Genomic DNA, 18,162 nt, shown 5'->3' on the forward strand with positions numbered 1-18,162 from the left:
TTATTTTGTCATCAATGGAAAGAGACCTTTGTTAAAATTAAAGCCAAATACAAGGTTGCAAGAACAACTATAGATTTTGATTAAAGACCAAGAAAAGAATATTCCAATCAGAACATGACGTTGACCAAATAGTTTTCCCTTGGTCGTCATCAACCTGACCAATCTCTGGAAATAGTATGGTGTACAATGTATGGTGAATATGCTAACATCTGCCATATGGATATCTTGCCATGTGAATCCTTAATGAAATTGAACTTATAAAGAGAGATGCTGCTATCAAGAAATAGGAAAAATAACAAAATTTAATTGGAAATGAAACCCATCACAGTGATAACTCTTTTGTTTAGTTCATAGTTTTTATCCAGCAACAGAACAAATCAAAAGTCAGATAAATATGCACAGGAAAATGTTTATTCACTCAACAAAATTTTGACAAAACTCTCCTTGGAAGGCACATCATCAGAAGAGAATATGCTGCTGAAGAGACTACAGGGATCGGTGTGACCAGATCGTGACCTGGTCTGTGTAATAGGTACATACTGATAGAATGTGCATTGTAACCAACTTGTCTCATAACTCTACTACCCCTAACTTCTACAGGCTGCACTGCAATCTTCCATCAACTAAAACGGGATTTTAGTATTTGGCCATGCAGGTATTCAATATTACATTAAGATCAATATAAATGTTATTTTATTTTATTTTAAAGATGCTACACCGCCGATGAATGGCATTTTTATGTATTGAAACAGGAGCAAATAAAATCATAGTATTTTTCCTCAATAACTAAAATTATTTTACACTTTTACCATCATTGAAAAGTTTGAGCTTCTTATTTTACTTCAATGTATAAAAGTATTTCAAATAATTTATTGCATCCCCTTGACACTATCCCATATATGGAATTAGGTTTTGATGTCATAGACAACAAAAGCAAAACAAGTTCTTGTACATGTATACATGTATGCATATACACGATTAAACTATAATGATAAATTAGTGTTTAAATGATCAATATTATTTATGTTCTGTAGGCGGTGGAACATCTTTAAATATTCTGAATGGAAAAGTTTTGATATCATTAATTAGAATCCGTCAAGGTAACTGTCAATTAACATTACATCATACTGGAAAGAAAATCACACCATATTGAATAATATTTACATTAATATCAAATATACAAATGGAATACAGAAATATATAAATACAGGAATTTATACAGTGAACATATAAAGCCGACATGACAACATTAAAATATGAAATAAATTAAACTGAATCAATTATGGATGTTACACTTACATTAAGTGTCTACATAAGTAATTAGGAAGCATACAAAGTAAGAATCACTATAGCTTCACCTAAAAAAAGGATTTTTGGTTACTGGCCGTATTTTATATATCATAATGATAGTGTCAGCACATAAATACTTAAAAATATTTATTTTCATCCAAGAGTAATCGTTCTTGGAATTGCTGTGTTTGCATTTACGTGCATAAGCACGATCTCCGAAATAATTCGAAAGGGACCACAGCGTTTGGATTTCATTATAAGTTATGATTATTACACAATCAATGCCATTTAACAACCATTTGAATATATATCTTACACTGTCTATACCAATAAATATACTATCCGGCCTACTTCGGCACCATTATCTGTACTCCTACAATGTTAGAGGTAATTAACACACGAGTTGACCTCTAACAAGCATGGCCATTGTCGCTACCCATCCAATGTAATCCGGGTGGAATAAGGCCTCATACACGTGTACGAGTACATCGTGTGAAGTCTAGAGAGCTACAATATTGCTTCCATTTCTCTTTCATTTAAATATATCAAATATATACATATGGTTTTGATTTATTGGTAGCCGCAGTTCTAACACTGCCCTTCACTGCGGCTAAATCCCGCATAGTCGCACTCATCATGAACGTCTTTGATGTGACTGGGAACATAAATAAACAACGAATGAAAAAAATCAACATGTTTACGAAACAAAACATTACACAATAAACAACTTATGAAAGGAGTATTAATTATTCTCGCATCAGAAATTCACTAAAGCTATATCACTTCAGGCAAATCTATTTTGATTTTCACGAGAAACAAACAATACATCATTATTGGCAAAAACACCTGTACCAGTATACGTATATCACAATGCCTTGTAAGGTAAAAACAAATCAGGAACAAGGCAAATTATGTCTGTACAAGGACCATTTAACTCTGGAGCATCATACCACCAGACATTACTCATTACAAATACTACCTTTTATTGATAAAGGAAAATAATATTATATACTAGATATGACAGAATACCCGTTACCGAATGATCAGCTTTGAGCTTCAAAAGTCATACTTTTATAATTGATACAATGTAAAGAAAATACTGTGTATCATCACATATATAATACATGTAGTCCCAGACATCATGAAATAATTTTTTTTTTCGTGGACTTCTTTGTTTAATGGTCGTAAACCATTAATTAGTTGATTAATTAAATTCTACTGGTCCTAAGCTTAAACCCTATCAACTTTCTCTGGTCTGGTCCTTATGATACAGCGACAATAATTTCCCTTGATCCTGAAAGTCTTTGAGAAGTTGACGGAAGTCTGTTTCGTCACTATTCCACTCTCTGTGGCCGCTATTTCCTTTCTGTTCCCCAGCTCATTTACCTGAAACAGATGGTGAAAATATTACTTATGTCATATTTACCGACTGCTGCCAGACGTATCTATTCCAATCTGTCGTGATAAGACGGTTACTTAATTGGACGAATATGTTGCGATATAACTAAAATGTCACTGCAGATAAATAATAACGATCTAACGAGGCATTGGAGGACCGCCCGTAGACAATAAAAGAATGGCGACAGATTCCTGCACTAGGAACAATAGTGAATTGAAGTGACGACATTCTGGTGAATTTGAGTCGTTACTATAGGGGTAAGACGGGTTATGTCGTTAATGTAGCAAAACATGGAGATATGAAATTGACATTTATCACAATAACTAATATCACTAATTTATCACAAATGGACAACAAAAGAGTTCATCAATGTACAAACGCTGCGGTATCTATTCAGCATATGTTTCATTCGTATCCCAAAACGAAAGCGCCTTAGCCTTGCATCCCATGACCTCAGTCACAGTGGCAGAGAATGCCGAAATAAATGGTCGGTCATTTCATTGATAACATCGGGAAAACGAAAGTCCAAAATTAGTGACTAACGAGTAACATTAAAATACATTTGGCGTGTTTATGTCATAACACGTTTCTCCAAATTGCAAATAAACTAATGTCAAAACTAAACCCCACGATATGAAATTGCTGGAATTACAATATATTTTTCTTTAAGTCTTAGAATGGCAAAACGTACACATGGAGATAATTAAATATAACTAAGTTGTTTTTGCGACATTTTCATTCCTAACAAACTTAAATGGTGGATTAATTTCTCGAATGATGCTAATAAAAATTTAACATTCACAGTGAAATGATTTCGTATTCATTAATGTTTGCGAATTCTAATTGCCTGATAATTACACAAAATTAAATCGTGCGCGAAAATGACTTAAAAAACAGTAACACATCCACCTGGTTGGTCTCTGTTACCCAAATAAGGACCTACCTTCCTGCATCTCCGCATACTGGAGCGAGTCTTGTAGTATTTTGAAGGACCTGGATTGGACATTGGGGTTCGTATACCCCCGGTAATCTGTGGAATCCTCAACTACGTACGATCTCGAGTTGGATTCTTGGGTGCTGCTGGAACCAGACACATTCACGGCATTCCTGAAAAATATAACAATTAATTGATACAGTATGTTTTATGTAATAAAGAACTGAACTGAACTTCTGATAGACGACTTTTGAAAGTAAAACAGTCACCATTAAACTGCACCAAACCACCTTACACTATGACTCTTCGTTCGACTCTTGTGAAGTCTGAGACTGTCATAGAAGTATTAATTAATTAGGTAAACCCGCTTTTGTTCCCTCCATTGTGACTACCAAAGTACCCGTGACGATATGGTATTTTTCTTGCTTATTCTATGAACTGAAATCGTTAATAATGACTGGAGGCAGTTAAAGAAAAAATGTTCTAAAAGGAGCATTTCTTATCTTCAGAAATTAGGGATTTCCTTAAAATAAGTTTAGTCCAGAACGTCTAATAAAACTGGGTCAAAATTGACTCTTTCTCGGATCTTCTATCAACGACATCAAGAGATCGCATACTCTTTGTAATTTTTGACCGAGATCCCAAAAACTGATTATAGATTTGATTAATACAATATACATCTGTGATAAGCGGCTGGACCAGCACCTGTAGACATGGTACCTGTAACGTAGATTACCAAGCTGGTGTTGATTATCTACACTATGTAGCACCGTGTATCGTGTATCATTGTGTTGGGACTAATCATTGTATTACTTATATAAATAACCCTTCGCTATTTACTGTCTGGACTACCGCAATGTCTGTACATTGGCATGGAATTAGGTTGATAATCGTATTTATGATATGGGAATTCCGCCTTTTCATCCGACGAACCATGATACTCATGTATGTTGTCGTATGGTATATACAATTTCTTCGAGGAGTGAACATATTTCTCTTTGTCCACTCGAATGTCCAACATAGATATGGTCCACAATGACATATAGGATAATTATGATTTCTACTTTCCGGCATACGTATATGATTATTTAAAGCCAGGGCTTGCGAATCTCCACCGTTAACCTGCCTACGAAGTCCTTGAATAATAGTATAGCCTTCTCTTTTTATCACATGTTAATACAAGTCTCTCACTTCTTCACATAAAAGTTCGTACCATGTTCAGGCCTCTCATTTTACCTGTCCTCATCAGCCTCACTTGATCACCTTCTCATGCTCTCGCACATACGTTTCGCTTTTTCATCATACATTCCACTATCACAACGAGACACAACATGAACAAACCACAGCCTCCCAAAAAGACAGACATGCAGACACGCAACACATTATAGGAGAGACACTGGCTGCTATCAGGACCTATTAAACCAAATCACTTTCGGCTAAATAGTAATGAATGTATCTTGACTTCTCATCATCTGACCTCAAATCAACCTCAAGAAATCTTGCTCCATGAAATTAATCAGTATTTAACACGAACAAAAATGAAATACCAAAAAAAATTTGACTTCCGCAAATTAATGTAAAATAAAATCAATTTCAGATCAGCTTCTTAACCTGGAGTTAACTATTCTGTTAGCTAGTTTCTGTTTAGTTTCTGATTTTCCCTGTGTAGCAACCTCAACACATTCTCATATGGGAATCCTCTCACCTTCTCACATATAAATCTAGTTCGTTGCCTGCTCGGATGATTTCCATTTTGGCTTGTTCATGACGTAAGTATTGTGTAGGCGTGTGTCCAATTTGTTCCACTCCATCCCCAGCTCTCAGGCCACTCCGGTCAGCAATGCTCTTTGGTTTTACCTGTAAACAAGAAAAAAGCGTTTTAACTTATCATCGTTAAAACGTCTTATTTTGTCTAACGTACATTTGTAATCATTCTTTGAGTGTAAGGGGTCATGGTCATCCCTTTCTATGCCATCCACAATATTCAAAGGCTGTGGTATAGTCGTGTTGTGTCCTCTTGTGATAGCGGAAACTCCTACCCACTTTATAGTGATGCATCACTGAAGAGACAATGAGGTGCAAATTATATTTAGAAAGAAGAGAAAACAAATTGAAAAGAATATAAGATAATATTTAGTCGCATTTCCGATCTTGTAATGGTGGCAAAACACAAATCTGACACTAATTACAATGTAGAATCATTCAGGAATCGGTCTTAATGCTTCAACTTTGTGAATTATACTGTACATTAATGATGACTCCCACAATTCAGATAAAATGTTCCGTAAAGCATCTATCTGAAGGATAGACTACACCTATGTATGTCATACAAATTATATTGGTGTATTTGGTCAGTAAAAAAGAACAAGTTCATTATATATTTTATATGACTAAAGTGTATAACCATGATTATTTATAAATTAATCTAATTAGAATTCCGCGGGCACCTGTGCACACGTATAACGGTTTATGAAGCCATGCATGTTGTAATGTACCAAAGTGACGCCCCTGTTTCCGCTCCTGTTCTATGGTAATATAATCTGATGAACATTTTGGTGAGGTATTTTTATCCGAAGTAGTAAAACTCTACTAGTGGTGTAGCTAGGCAGTCTAATTTTAACCTGCCAACCAATATCTATAAGATATATATTAAAGCAGTCAAAATTCCTTTACGTACGTGATTGTAGTTTAGATAATCATCGTGGTAGCTGCTGTTAGAGGGATCAAATGTAAGGTCGGGACATTAATTATAATATAGCTGTTTACCCACTCCGACCTGTATAATGTAAGTTTCCACTACCAAAACATTTTAGTCACGACCTGTTTACAAATATAGCACATATATTAAACAGACAAATATTGTGTTGAATTGAAGCAATACAGAGCCCAGACTAAACTTGTTATGATCATGATCGTCAGGAGAGAAATATTACAGTGTAAATACACTACCTACATGTAGGTCTATCAACAGTTTTGTATTTACTACAGGTCTGCATTATATAATTCATAGAAACAGCTTTTCATTTCGAAACATTCATATTTTAGAATTAGTTTGGTAATATTTTTTAGAGTCCGAAAAGTAATTAAAATTAAAAATGTTTTTCCTATATCGCAATATATCGAAGTTTCCTGCAATCTTTGGTGTTTATTGTCCGAAGATTGCCGGAAATTGCCGAAAACTGTTGCGATTGGAAAACTGCGCATAACATTGACCTTGCAATTATCATGCAAAAGTTCATTCGCATATACATGTATTATGCAAAAGTTGATGGTTTGCGAAGGAACTTTTGCATGGCAGAGATAGCGTTCCAGATATCAGATATCGATAGTGATATAATATCTTTTGACACAATACATATCTGGTACTTATATATTGTGCCGGTAGCATTTGGGCTGTGTTTAGCTTTCACGATTTGGCTCTGATTATACAAAGCTCCCGTGTTGGTGAAATTACGGTAAAGAACGTGCAATGTACGTGTATATGTCACATGCGTCTTGTTATCAAGTCTCGTAAGCTATAAATATACTTTGACACGTGACCACATACATCAATCGAGTAGTACAAGTCCTTATTTTGTCTACATACGAAAACTGAACTCGGGGTTACGAATCGAGAGCTGCTACATTCCATTCACTTTTATGAGATTTTTTTTCAAAACAAAATACCATACAATAAAATTTCGTTGAGATTCAATTTGCGATAGAAAAACTTTATATCAACGTAAAACGTTTGTATTAATAAAACCAACTTTCTTCCGTGGATACTAAAATTCGTAATTTTCGTTTTAAAACATTTTCGCCGAGATAAAGTTTCGTGGATTTAATTAAAAATTGAATTGAGATATCCTTGAATTTAATTGTGCAAGAAGTGTGAGAGATATTAATTCGCGGAGATAAACTGAAATACACAACACGTAAGATGAATCGCACGCGAAAGATATGTACACTTGTGGTTAGTATTTTATTGAATACACTTTCAATGATTCTTCACAATTTAAAATGACAGCAGCTAGATGTACACTCCACCTGTTCTGCGGTTTACCAACCACAAAATAACAATGTGTTACTGTTTGACACAGGATGAAGCCAACAACAATGGAATGAGCAATAACCAATTATCTCCTCACTCAAGTACGTAGTTGATAGTTTGACCCCAGTGTCCCCGTACATCGGACGCTAGTTCAGAACACCGCCCACCAACTCATTTAATCATTAATTTTCCCTGATGACGCCACGAGTGTCAAAACTGGCATTTACTGGAAACCACTGCACCTCCGTAAAGCACAGTATTTATATCGATAATTTTGACAGTTCATCTCAATTTTATATAATGCCATTTAGCTTCAAAGTTGAAACCTAAACATATACTTTAACTGTATATAGGCGACAGGTATTATCTGCTTGATTTAAGTACAATTGTACGAAAATCTGTCCAAAGGACCGTTCATTTGCATTATTGGTTATTACTGTATACAGCTTACACACAATAGACAGGTGTATCTGCTGGATTTGAAATTAACCTTGAGAAGACCTTTTTCGTCATGACCTTCCCCTGTTACCAGCCTCTGTCTTGTACTATTCCAAAGCTTGCAATGGTTTTGTCTTTCATCATACTTACCGACTTTAATGCTTATTGCAGAGCAACGTTCACGTGTTTCTGGAAAATTCTTTCAGAACAATTAAGTTTTGGCTCCTATTCTACATACATTTTCTTTACATAAACAGCCGCGTTCTCTCTGTAATGTAGCCGTGTATTCTGCACGTAGGTTATTGCACCAGTTTGCATTGTTCGTTTGGGATTTAAGAAACAGACTCAACCTTCTACTATATGTATCTGTTATTATGGTAAACAAGATCGTTACAGACGCCAATTACTCTGGCCTTACACTGAATCTTCTGGCACTAACGACAATTTGAAACTCAGAAATGAGAAGTTTACCTTTGCCCCGGTTACTCGGCACATTGCCATACCGGAACCGCTACAGTTACTGTAAAATGAACCTTGCGTGACCTTGAGATAGAACCCAGCTGATACGGTTTTTACGCCTCCGTTACACTATCTCGCCGTAAAATTATTATCGGGGGATTTTGAATTAGGAGCTTGTTTCAGGCTTCGTTATATAAAGTTTAGTTATCGTGGGACGTCGACACATTGTCTAAACAAATCATGGAAATATATAACTTCCTGGTATACATGATACGGTATAGCTAATCGCTTTGTTTTACTAGCTCTATCCAGAGTTCAGGGCCCTTACTTTCACTTAAAATGATCCCGAACTCTACTCTGGGCGAGATTGCTTGTTCTAAGACTTTGGTGCAGGTCAATAATTTGTGTTTAAGCGTTTTAAGTCCTGGTGAAAGTATTTGTCATTTAGGAAGTATCAGGTTTTGATGGTGGTGCTGGAAAATCAGAGTTACCGGAGAAGAACCAAATATCAATCGCCAGTTCTAGGCAAATGGTACTATCCATAGAGGCAAGGACGTCCGTAATATATACAAAAATTGCAAAATATGTCTTTTCACGAATAGTGATGATCATCATATATTGTGTACTGCTCTTTGTTTACTGTGTAGTAATAATTAACATATTGTGTAGTATAATGATCATCATATTTTGTAGAGTGATGCAAAGTGCACTAAGGTGAAGGTTAGATTCTGAAATACATACATCATGTGCACATACGTATCTAGTTATACGAAACGCCTTGTTGTATTCGTTCACGTATAGCTTTGATGGAAATCCAGCCGATTACAACCGAAAATGTACCCTCAAACAAAGTCTGGTTTTAATCAAAATGGGCGTTTGTATAGGCGGGATTGCGTTGATGTATTGTTTGATAATGTTTACTAAAGTATTTAAATGTTTTACACGTATCTATACTGTTTTCGTGATCCATATTCACGCACAATGTTTACTTATAACAATATACAGAATAGAAAACAACACAATCGATCGTCGGCGACCAGGTAGCTCAGTAGGTAGAGCACTCCGGCTTCACAAGGACTTGGCACGGATTTTCAACCAACGGTCAATACACCCTATTATCTTGATACTATATCACACACACACACACACACACACACACATATATATATATATACAGTTGGTTGAAAATCGTGCCACGTTCCTTTGCTCCGGCTAGTGTCCGGGGCTCCCGCGTTCGAGTCCCGATTTTCTGCTCCTATTACAATTATGACCATCATATGTTTCAAAAACTGGTCGTACGCTTAGCGGGAAACACCCGAACTGTACGGGTTGTTTGTTGAATCTCCGTAAAACAAAAATGGAAACGTGTAACGCCGGAGGATCCAGGTTTGAATCCTTGTCTAGTCGTGCATTTTCCCTCTCCAAACTACAACGAGAGTTAGCACCATTAACAGCTGTTACAAGTTTTTTGTCTATTTCAGATATGATACAAGTTTCCGTTACGTCATATGAACAGTATATATGTGACAGTTGAGGGTATCGCCTCCTCTGGACGCAGCGCGCATTTATGTGGTAGTGTGTGACCTCTTGTGATAGCGAAAACTCCGGCCTGTTATAAACTATAATCCCACTGAACGGATACCAACTAGCGAACGCTATCCGATCATATTTATATTGTCAACGGACCAATCAGTCCTGCGCGCTGCAACTATCATCTTTAGTAGATTCTAGTTTGTCTCGGACAGCTCGATGAAGTCCAATGCATATTTGTCCTCTTCATGTAATTCGACACAAACTCCGGTAATTGTCAATATCTGACAAGTAAATACGATCAAGCCACCGGTCAATAACTAGACCGGAACAGCATTTGTTCATATCGGAGATAAGCCCACGCTACTTCCGGTGGCGCGGGAGATGCGATCTTGTGCTAATGAGAGTACAGGACTGATTAGGACCGATGGGCGAAGAAACATGGATGTTCGACTTAATTTATGGCGACACTTCCTAGAGATAGTCTGGTTTTCTCCTGTCCGATAGCCCCGCCTGGTATCGGTATAGCGTGATCTCGCTCTTGTTCACTCCCGATTTAACTATACGACAATTTGTCGTCATCAGTAACGATCCTGACTCCATGCCAGCCGCGTCCTATTACACAATAGTAGTACATAAATAGCCACTGGGTTTGTTGTATTCCTAGTCCACCCAGGTATAACATGTCTCGTTGTTCTAATAGTACAGTGATGTTTGGTAATTGTCCTATCGACTGCTTTTGAACTTACAAAATAGTCTTCCGAAGCGTATTTCATAACTTCAAATTGATCTCGGTCCTCTTAATCGACGAATACGTCAAAAAGGCATTGTATATAGAAAATTATTAACTATATGTTAATAGTGGCTACTCTCGAAGTAAATGCGATTTTTCTATGTCAATGTAATTGATGTCGATTGGCAGTATAATTACCAATGGTTCCGTTTCTACGATGTATTCTTTTATTTGTTTGTTTGTTTTATGAAAATATTTATTGTTCTTCATTTATAATCAAAGGAGATTCGAAAATATGATTTGATTCCACTTATATACTTATATACTATACGAATTGGTAATTATTCCTAAGCAAGATTTATTGGTTCGTATCAGTGCTCCCATCACCCGTCAAAAGTTACCGAGACCCTTGTATTTTTTATTGCACCTTACCAACGCTCTTGTAACAATTGCACATTGTACCTTAGTTACGCTCTCGTAACAATTGTCCATTGTACGTTACCAACGCTCTCGTAACAATTGTCCATTGTACCTTACCAACGCTCTCGTAACAATTGCACATTGTACCTTACCAACGCTCTCGTAACAATTGTCCATTGCACCTTACCAACGATCTCGTAACAAATGTCCATTGTACCTTGCTAACGCTCTCGTAACAGTTTCAAATTGTACCTTACGCAACGCTCTGTCATAACAATTGTCCATTGTACCTTACTCAAGGCACTTGTAACAATTGCACATTGTACCTTACGCAACGCTCTCGTAACATTTTCACATTGTACCTTACCAACGTTCTCGTAACAATTGTCCATTGTACCTTACTCAACGCTCTCATAACAATTGTCCATTGTACCTTACTCAACGCTCTTTTTAACAATTGCACATTGTACCTTAGTTACGCTCTCGTAACAATTGCACATTGTACCTTACTAACGCTCTCGTAACAATTGTCCATTGTACTTTACTCAACGCTCTCGTAACAATTGTCCATTGTACTTTACTCAACGCTCTTGTAACAATTGCACATTGTAACTTACTAACGCTCTCGTAACAATTGTCCATTGTACCTTACCAATCTCACGTAAGAATTGCACATTGTACCTTACCAACGTTCTCGTAACAATTGCACATTGTACCTTACCAACGCTCTCGTAACAATTGCACATTGTACCTTACCAACGCTCACGTAACAATTGCCCATTGTACCTTACCAACGCTCACGTAACAATTGCACATTGTACCTTACCAATCTCACGTAATAATTGCATATTGTACCTTACCAACGCTCACGTAACAATTGCACATTGTACCTTACCAACGCTCACGTAACAATTGTCCATTGTACCTTACCAACGCTCACGTAACAATTGTCCATTGTACCTTACCAACGCTCACGTAACAATTGCCCATTGTACCTTACCAACGCTCACGTAGCAATTGCCCATTATACCTAACCAACGCTCACGTAACTATTGTCCATTGTACCTTACCAACGCTCACGTAACTATTGTCCATTATACCTTACCAACGCTCACGTAACAATTGTCCATTGTACCTTACCAACGCTCACGTAACAATTGCACATTGTACCTTACCAACGCTCACGTAACAATTGCCCATTGTACCTTACCAACGCTCCCGTTACAATTGCACATTGTACCTTACCAACGCTCTCGTTACAACAGCACGTTGTACCTTACTAACGCTCCCGTAACAAGTGTTTATGGTAACTTACTAACGCTCTCGTAACAATTGTCCATTGTACCTTACCAATCTCACGTAACAATTGCCCATTGTACCTTACTAACGCTCCCGTAACAATTGCACATTGTACCTTACCAACGCTCACGTAACAACAGCACATTGTACCTTACTAACGCTCTCGTAACAACAGCACATTGTACCTTACTAACTCTCTCGTAACAATTGTCCATTGTACCTTATCAATCTCACGTAACAATTGCCCATTGTACCTTACCAACGCTCACTCATGTAACTATTGTCCATTGTAACTTATATTACAAACGCTATCGTAACAATTGAACATTTCCATTGCCCGTGAAAATTGCCTATTTCATTCTACCAACGCCCGTTTAACAATTGACTGGTGTACTTCGTAACAGTTCCCCGTTGTCATTAACCACTGCAGCACTTACACAACATGTTTGATGTGTCCGTGTTTTTAGTTTCTCCTTTCTGAATATATAAGTAGCGTACTCTCCCTTTGTCGTGTTTCTCCTTCGCCATTACTTCGTAACTATCTCTGGATTGCCCCATTAGGCATTTTCTATCGTCTAAAATATATTCATTTCGCTCAAGGGTCTCTCTCTTCTAAAGTTTGAGTGGGTGAGAAATGACATCGGTTGTATCACAATCACACCATCTATGAGTGGTTATGTATATATTCAGGCTATATCGCTATCAGGGTTTCTCTTATTAAACCATATATTTGAAATATATCTATACCTATTTCTCTTTTTTTTTATGTAAAATATACGTGATTTACAGCGCTTTTTTTCCGCACGTAGATCTTTATCACTTAAATAGTATATCAAACTAAATAAAAATATATGTATTTAGTGATGTAGAAGTTTCTTTATATATATTCAAAACGTATATAGTAAAGCAGCACAAAAACACATATAAGACGATGTCCCAGTAATGCGTTTCTCACGACTGACCCCAACAAGTACATTACTAAGTAAACTTAAATGGTATACACAAGCGTGTCTAAGTGTCGTGTTAAGTTTCAAATACTTACTACTTAACATTGTAAAGTTTTACAAAATTTAAACGCCCAAGAATGATAATTTAGGTCAAGACGGGCCCTACTTGGTCAAAAGATTGTCTACATAAAGGTCAAGAAGGACAATAGTGGGGTTCGTTTTCATCTATGTAATCCTCCACAAATCCGGTCATCGTTCTTAAAGAATGACATACATATCATGTAGACCGCAAATCAAGTCCCGAAGAAGTACTTTGTAAATAATCAGCCAGTACAAAATAATTAAGCATCTTTGTAAAGTGTTATTTTGCAATGATGTGTGAGCAAGAAATCCCGTATGAAATAAACACATATTCAACCTATAGCTATATCTATTTTATCTTTAAGTAGCTTCATAACAAGATATATTAAAACCAAAATACATGGTGCGAATCAAAATTAATTAAGGTGTCTCGTCCATGTCAACTCTATCGCACTACAACTTCCCATTCCATTTTGAACTACCTGGTATCAACAGCGACTTTGGCAAAGAGATACTTCAGCGAATAAAATTTTATTGGATAAGATATCAATTACACGTGTATTGCGTTATAAATTACGCATTATTTTGATGCACTATCGGATTTGTGTGAAATATTGGTGGTTTGTTTATTTTAACGTCCTAGTAATGTTGTTCAGCCAGGGTCGTTTGGAGGAAAGCCGGAGCACCCGTAGAAAAAAAAAACATCGATGGTTAATACCTATCGGTGGTACGCACTGTGTACACTAGATACAGATTCTGTTATAATACCTATACACATCAATATCTATGGAATTTGGCCTGTCGTCTACCTATAAATATCAGCAGATCACTTTCCAAATGTATAGTAGAGATTTTAATTATATTTACAGTGATGCGATAAGGAAATGCGTGTGTTTACTCTAGACTTTATCCTCCATTAAATACATGTGTACAGCTGTATGAAAGCCTCTGTAATCAGTATTGAAATTATAGCCGAATACCTGTGCTGTCAGACGGAATTTTCAGAGACATTTGATAGCATAAACGTCAAGATTTGTAACTTTACCAGGGACACTATCCCCTTAATTGAAGCTCCATAATGATTAAAAACGTCACCCAAGGGCCTAGTACATATATATTGTATACACCCTCCCACATGTCCGATCTAGAGGTAGTTATTGGTATATACAAAGCTACAAGGGGGGAGTGCCGGGATCACCATGGTCACTTCAAAGAGTTAATAATCTTCAAGTGACCATTCACTTCAGTCCAGTAATAACTACTACTGATAATGTTAACACACACAGCTTAAAGACCGAGCCCGTGAGGTATTCTTCACTTCCATTACAAAGTTCCCCTTGATAACCCTCCTCCAAATTTGGCACCAGGGAATCTGATAGGATATAGCTACTGTAAGTAAAGTGTTATCCCATTCTGGGGCCCGCCACGGGATACGGAATGCAAAAAGGAAACTGTGCGATATAAAAATATCCGCGTTTACTTTACTTGGAATGGAAATCAATGACCACAGAGAGAATTAATTTAATGAATGAAGAAGTCTAATTTAAAATTTGACGCGAGTAACATTGTCACGTATCCCCCTTTTCGGGCCTCATTTGTGAAGAAGATCGGAAAGACAAGGACACATGTTGATGGGTAGTCTTAGAGGAAACATGTAGTTTTTTTGTACGTGGGGCAGAATCATATGCTATCGCTGTTTAGAAACCTGCAGACAGACGCACTCGGTCAACAAGAACCTAACACACATATGTTCTGTGATACAATAATGAGCCGAAATCTTAGTCAAGAATCGCTCTGTACGCCTTTTCACAGAGTGGAGCGCTTGTTAAAAGTTTAAATTGAAGAGATTTTAATCTATTCCTGAGAGGTTACGCTATACAAAATTACAAAAAAAAACCTTATATACAATAACGACTACTGTACAGGGTTTATTCATATACTTATGGGGACAGCTGTCAACCTTTCGCGTGAAGTTATCATTTTGTTTTGAGTTCTGGAACAATGCATTTTGTTTGTCATGTGTAAACAAATACGTTATAAGTTTTCTTTCCAGTTTTAACTAGACACGTATAACTTACTCTATCCATAATCCTTAACGTACACTATATAGCAAGTAAATGACTCTGCAAAAATAACTATAGGGTTTCGGGTTATTTCTTAAATGTTAAAGCTTTGCACTTTTGCTTTGCTTTGTGCCATCCTATATAACCTTTATCAACAAAATGTGAATAGGAAAAGTTGAGAACAAAACGTTAATGATTTTAAATAGTACTAATATGCGCCAAAGTTGAAGAATGAAAAGTTTGTTTACACACTGTACGAGTTGTTTTTATTGTATTTATGAAGGCGTAAATTGTGTAAATGCACCCATTCGAGAAAACTTTAAAAACCTAGGTGCATATATATAGTTATAAAGTCAAACTTCCAAACACCACAAGTGCATTTTGCACCTTTGGTAAGGTACGTAATATGTACGTACCTTTTGGATGAAGATGCACGAGCCGTGCTCCTGTCCACCCTGGATGCTGAACCCCCAAGCTGTAGCAGAAACATTCCTCCTCAATTGCACCAATACACTGTCTGTCATGTTGTGAAATTAGTAAAACTTTTTAACAGCGGTATCAATAAATACTAGTCTCCCGACGGGACGGTAAATGTGGGTCACGGGAGATTTATATATACATATATACTAGTTTCTGTTCTCAGTTCTGCTCAGTGCCCGGATGTGACGTTTGGTACACGTGTTTACGATTCTCCTCCCCCTCCTCCACTTTAACACTAATCCCTTCCCTACCAAGAATCTTCTACCTCATTAACGGGAATACATCGTGCTTTAGCTCACGTAGAGATAAGGAGAATATGTTGATTTTAATTGTTCATTCTATCGCAATGAATGGTATTTCGAATCATGTACTTGAAAAGTTAAAATATAGCATTAGAAAGAAATTTCATAAATGCGTGCAGGTACAGATGTAAGAAATCCCATATTAATGGTACCAGAAACCGGACAAAATTCCCAAGACTTTTGGTTAAATTATTTATTATCTTCAAGTTTGTTTTCATACTAAAGTAGAATGAGGAAAAAAGACGGGCCTTTGGTATTCTTTAAGAGCGATTTACCATTCTAAGGAGCAGACGATTTTGTTTTTTTCTTCAGTTACAAAAGTTACTTACTTTACACCATTACCACCATTGAAAAGTTTGAGCTTCTAATTTTACTTCAAGTTTAAAATATGAAAAACAAATAATTGCATCCCGAAAAAAATCCGTGGCACTATATCTTATATGGAATGAAGTAATAATTGCGCATGCACCAAAGGCGAAATAAATTATTTCATGTTATTTTTTTGTTAATTAGGCATACATATACATGATTCAACCCCAATTATTGTTCAAAGGATGAATATCATTTATGCCCTGTCGGCGGTGGAGCATCTTTTATTTAAGGTGATTCGGCTTTCTTTAGCTATGTTTTGTTAAGATCGGTCCCCGCAAATCCGTTTAACTTCACTTTAAAATTTTATAATATTTATACAGTTGATAGTCATATAAGTTTTTTAGGGATGTTCCTTATCAAAAATATAAACGTAACTTTTAATTGAACTAATCCTGTTATGACAGGACGATTTAGTAAATCCGGGTCGTCAACTACTATGACCTAATGATTGTGGACTTTAAGCTGGACCAATTCATCCTGTGTGAGACATATCCGTTTAGATAGCCACATACCCTTATAGTTAATGAATTTCCGTTTATGCATGACCTAACCGATGGCGTCATGCCTCGCCTACAATGCATGCATGTACTGGTATTTATAGTCGAACGATTCTTGTCATAAAGAAAATATTTTATCAACCGAAACGTGTGAATGAAGAAGTTTTCATTCATAAAATGTCTAGTTCATTAAATGTCTATGAAATGACGTCACGAACAGCTTAAGACGTCAACAAACAAGTTATCTACTATTAAGATTACGATAATGCATTAAACTTAATCAAGACAGACTAGTAGAGTATGCACATTATAAAGAAAGGGAAAAGCATTATCCAAAGCAGGAGCTAAAAATATTATATGCAAGCCACTTATGAACTTAATTGGATCATTCCGGTCACGACCACAGGTAAGTATCAATAACAGCTAAATTTAGTTATATATATCTACATAAATGCTCATTTATCCCAATTTCTCTGAGTAACTCTGACTACAAGTAACAAGTCAAACTGTCCCCGCGCGGCTTCTGTACCCAATATTATGGAAGCAGGTTAAAACGTCCACATGGTTCCGATATGCCAACTCACGTGTTGCCTGGACAACTGAGTAGACTTGACATTGACTATTTTTATCCTAAAAACGTCCGTATTTCATCCAAACTGTATTTTTTACCTTTACAATATTGTCTCAATTATTGCCCAGGGTTCACACCAGCTTTTGAAATTCTGTTGCCGAAATTTTCGCCAAAGTGAAATTTCTTTCGCCAAATAAGATGCTTGCTGTTTACTTACAACTTATGTGAGTTGTCCTTCACGTAAACAAATAATTTGACGACTTAATTATTGTTTTCTTCTTCATTCAAAATAAACCAAGAAAGTGAAATGGTTGAGC

At 36.5% G+C, this 18,162-nt stretch overlaps 1 protein-coding gene across 1 annotated transcript; it reads right to left on the minus strand.

Annotated features, from left to right (window-relative positions):
* Positions 1-391: 391 nt before the first annotated feature.
* On the minus strand, positions 392-16,275 carry LOC138323707 (PDZ and LIM domain protein 7-like). The gene is made up of 4 exons (XM_069268504.1): positions 16,040-16,275; positions 5,329-5,480; positions 3,633-3,796; positions 392-2,676 (listed from the first exon to the last, which is right to left on the minus strand). The coding sequence occupies exons 1-4, from the start codon at positions 16,145-16,147 to the stop codon at positions 2,669-2,671; spliced, it is 432 nt and encodes a 143-aa protein (XP_069124605.1). The 5' UTR covers positions 16,148-16,275; the 3' UTR covers positions 392-2,668.
* Between the last annotated feature and the right edge of the window lie 1,887 nt (positions 16,276-18,162).

Source organism: Argopecten irradians, chromosome 5 (assembly GCF_041381155.1).
Source record: "Argopecten irradians isolate NY chromosome 5, Ai_NY, whole genome shotgun sequence".
Taxonomy (NCBI): Eukaryota; Metazoa; Mollusca; class Bivalvia; order Pectinida; family Pectinidae; genus Argopecten; species Argopecten irradians.

What these genes read in the sequence shown, in the direction of transcription:
- LOC138323707 (XM_069268504.1), bottom strand. Translation starts at nt 16,147, where the DNA reads ATGACAGACAGTGTATTGGTGCAATTGAGGAGGAATGTTTCTGCTACA. An exon ending in CGTGCATCTTCATCCAAAAG is followed by an intron (nt 5,481 to 16,039) that starts GTACGTACATAT and finishes TCTTGTTTACAG; the next exon opens with GTAAAACCAAAGAGCATTGC. An exon ending in CTAGATTTATATGTGAGAAG is followed by an intron (nt 3,797 to 5,328) that starts GTGAGAGGATTC and finishes TATATTTTTCAG; the next exon opens with GAATGCCGTGAATGTGTCTG.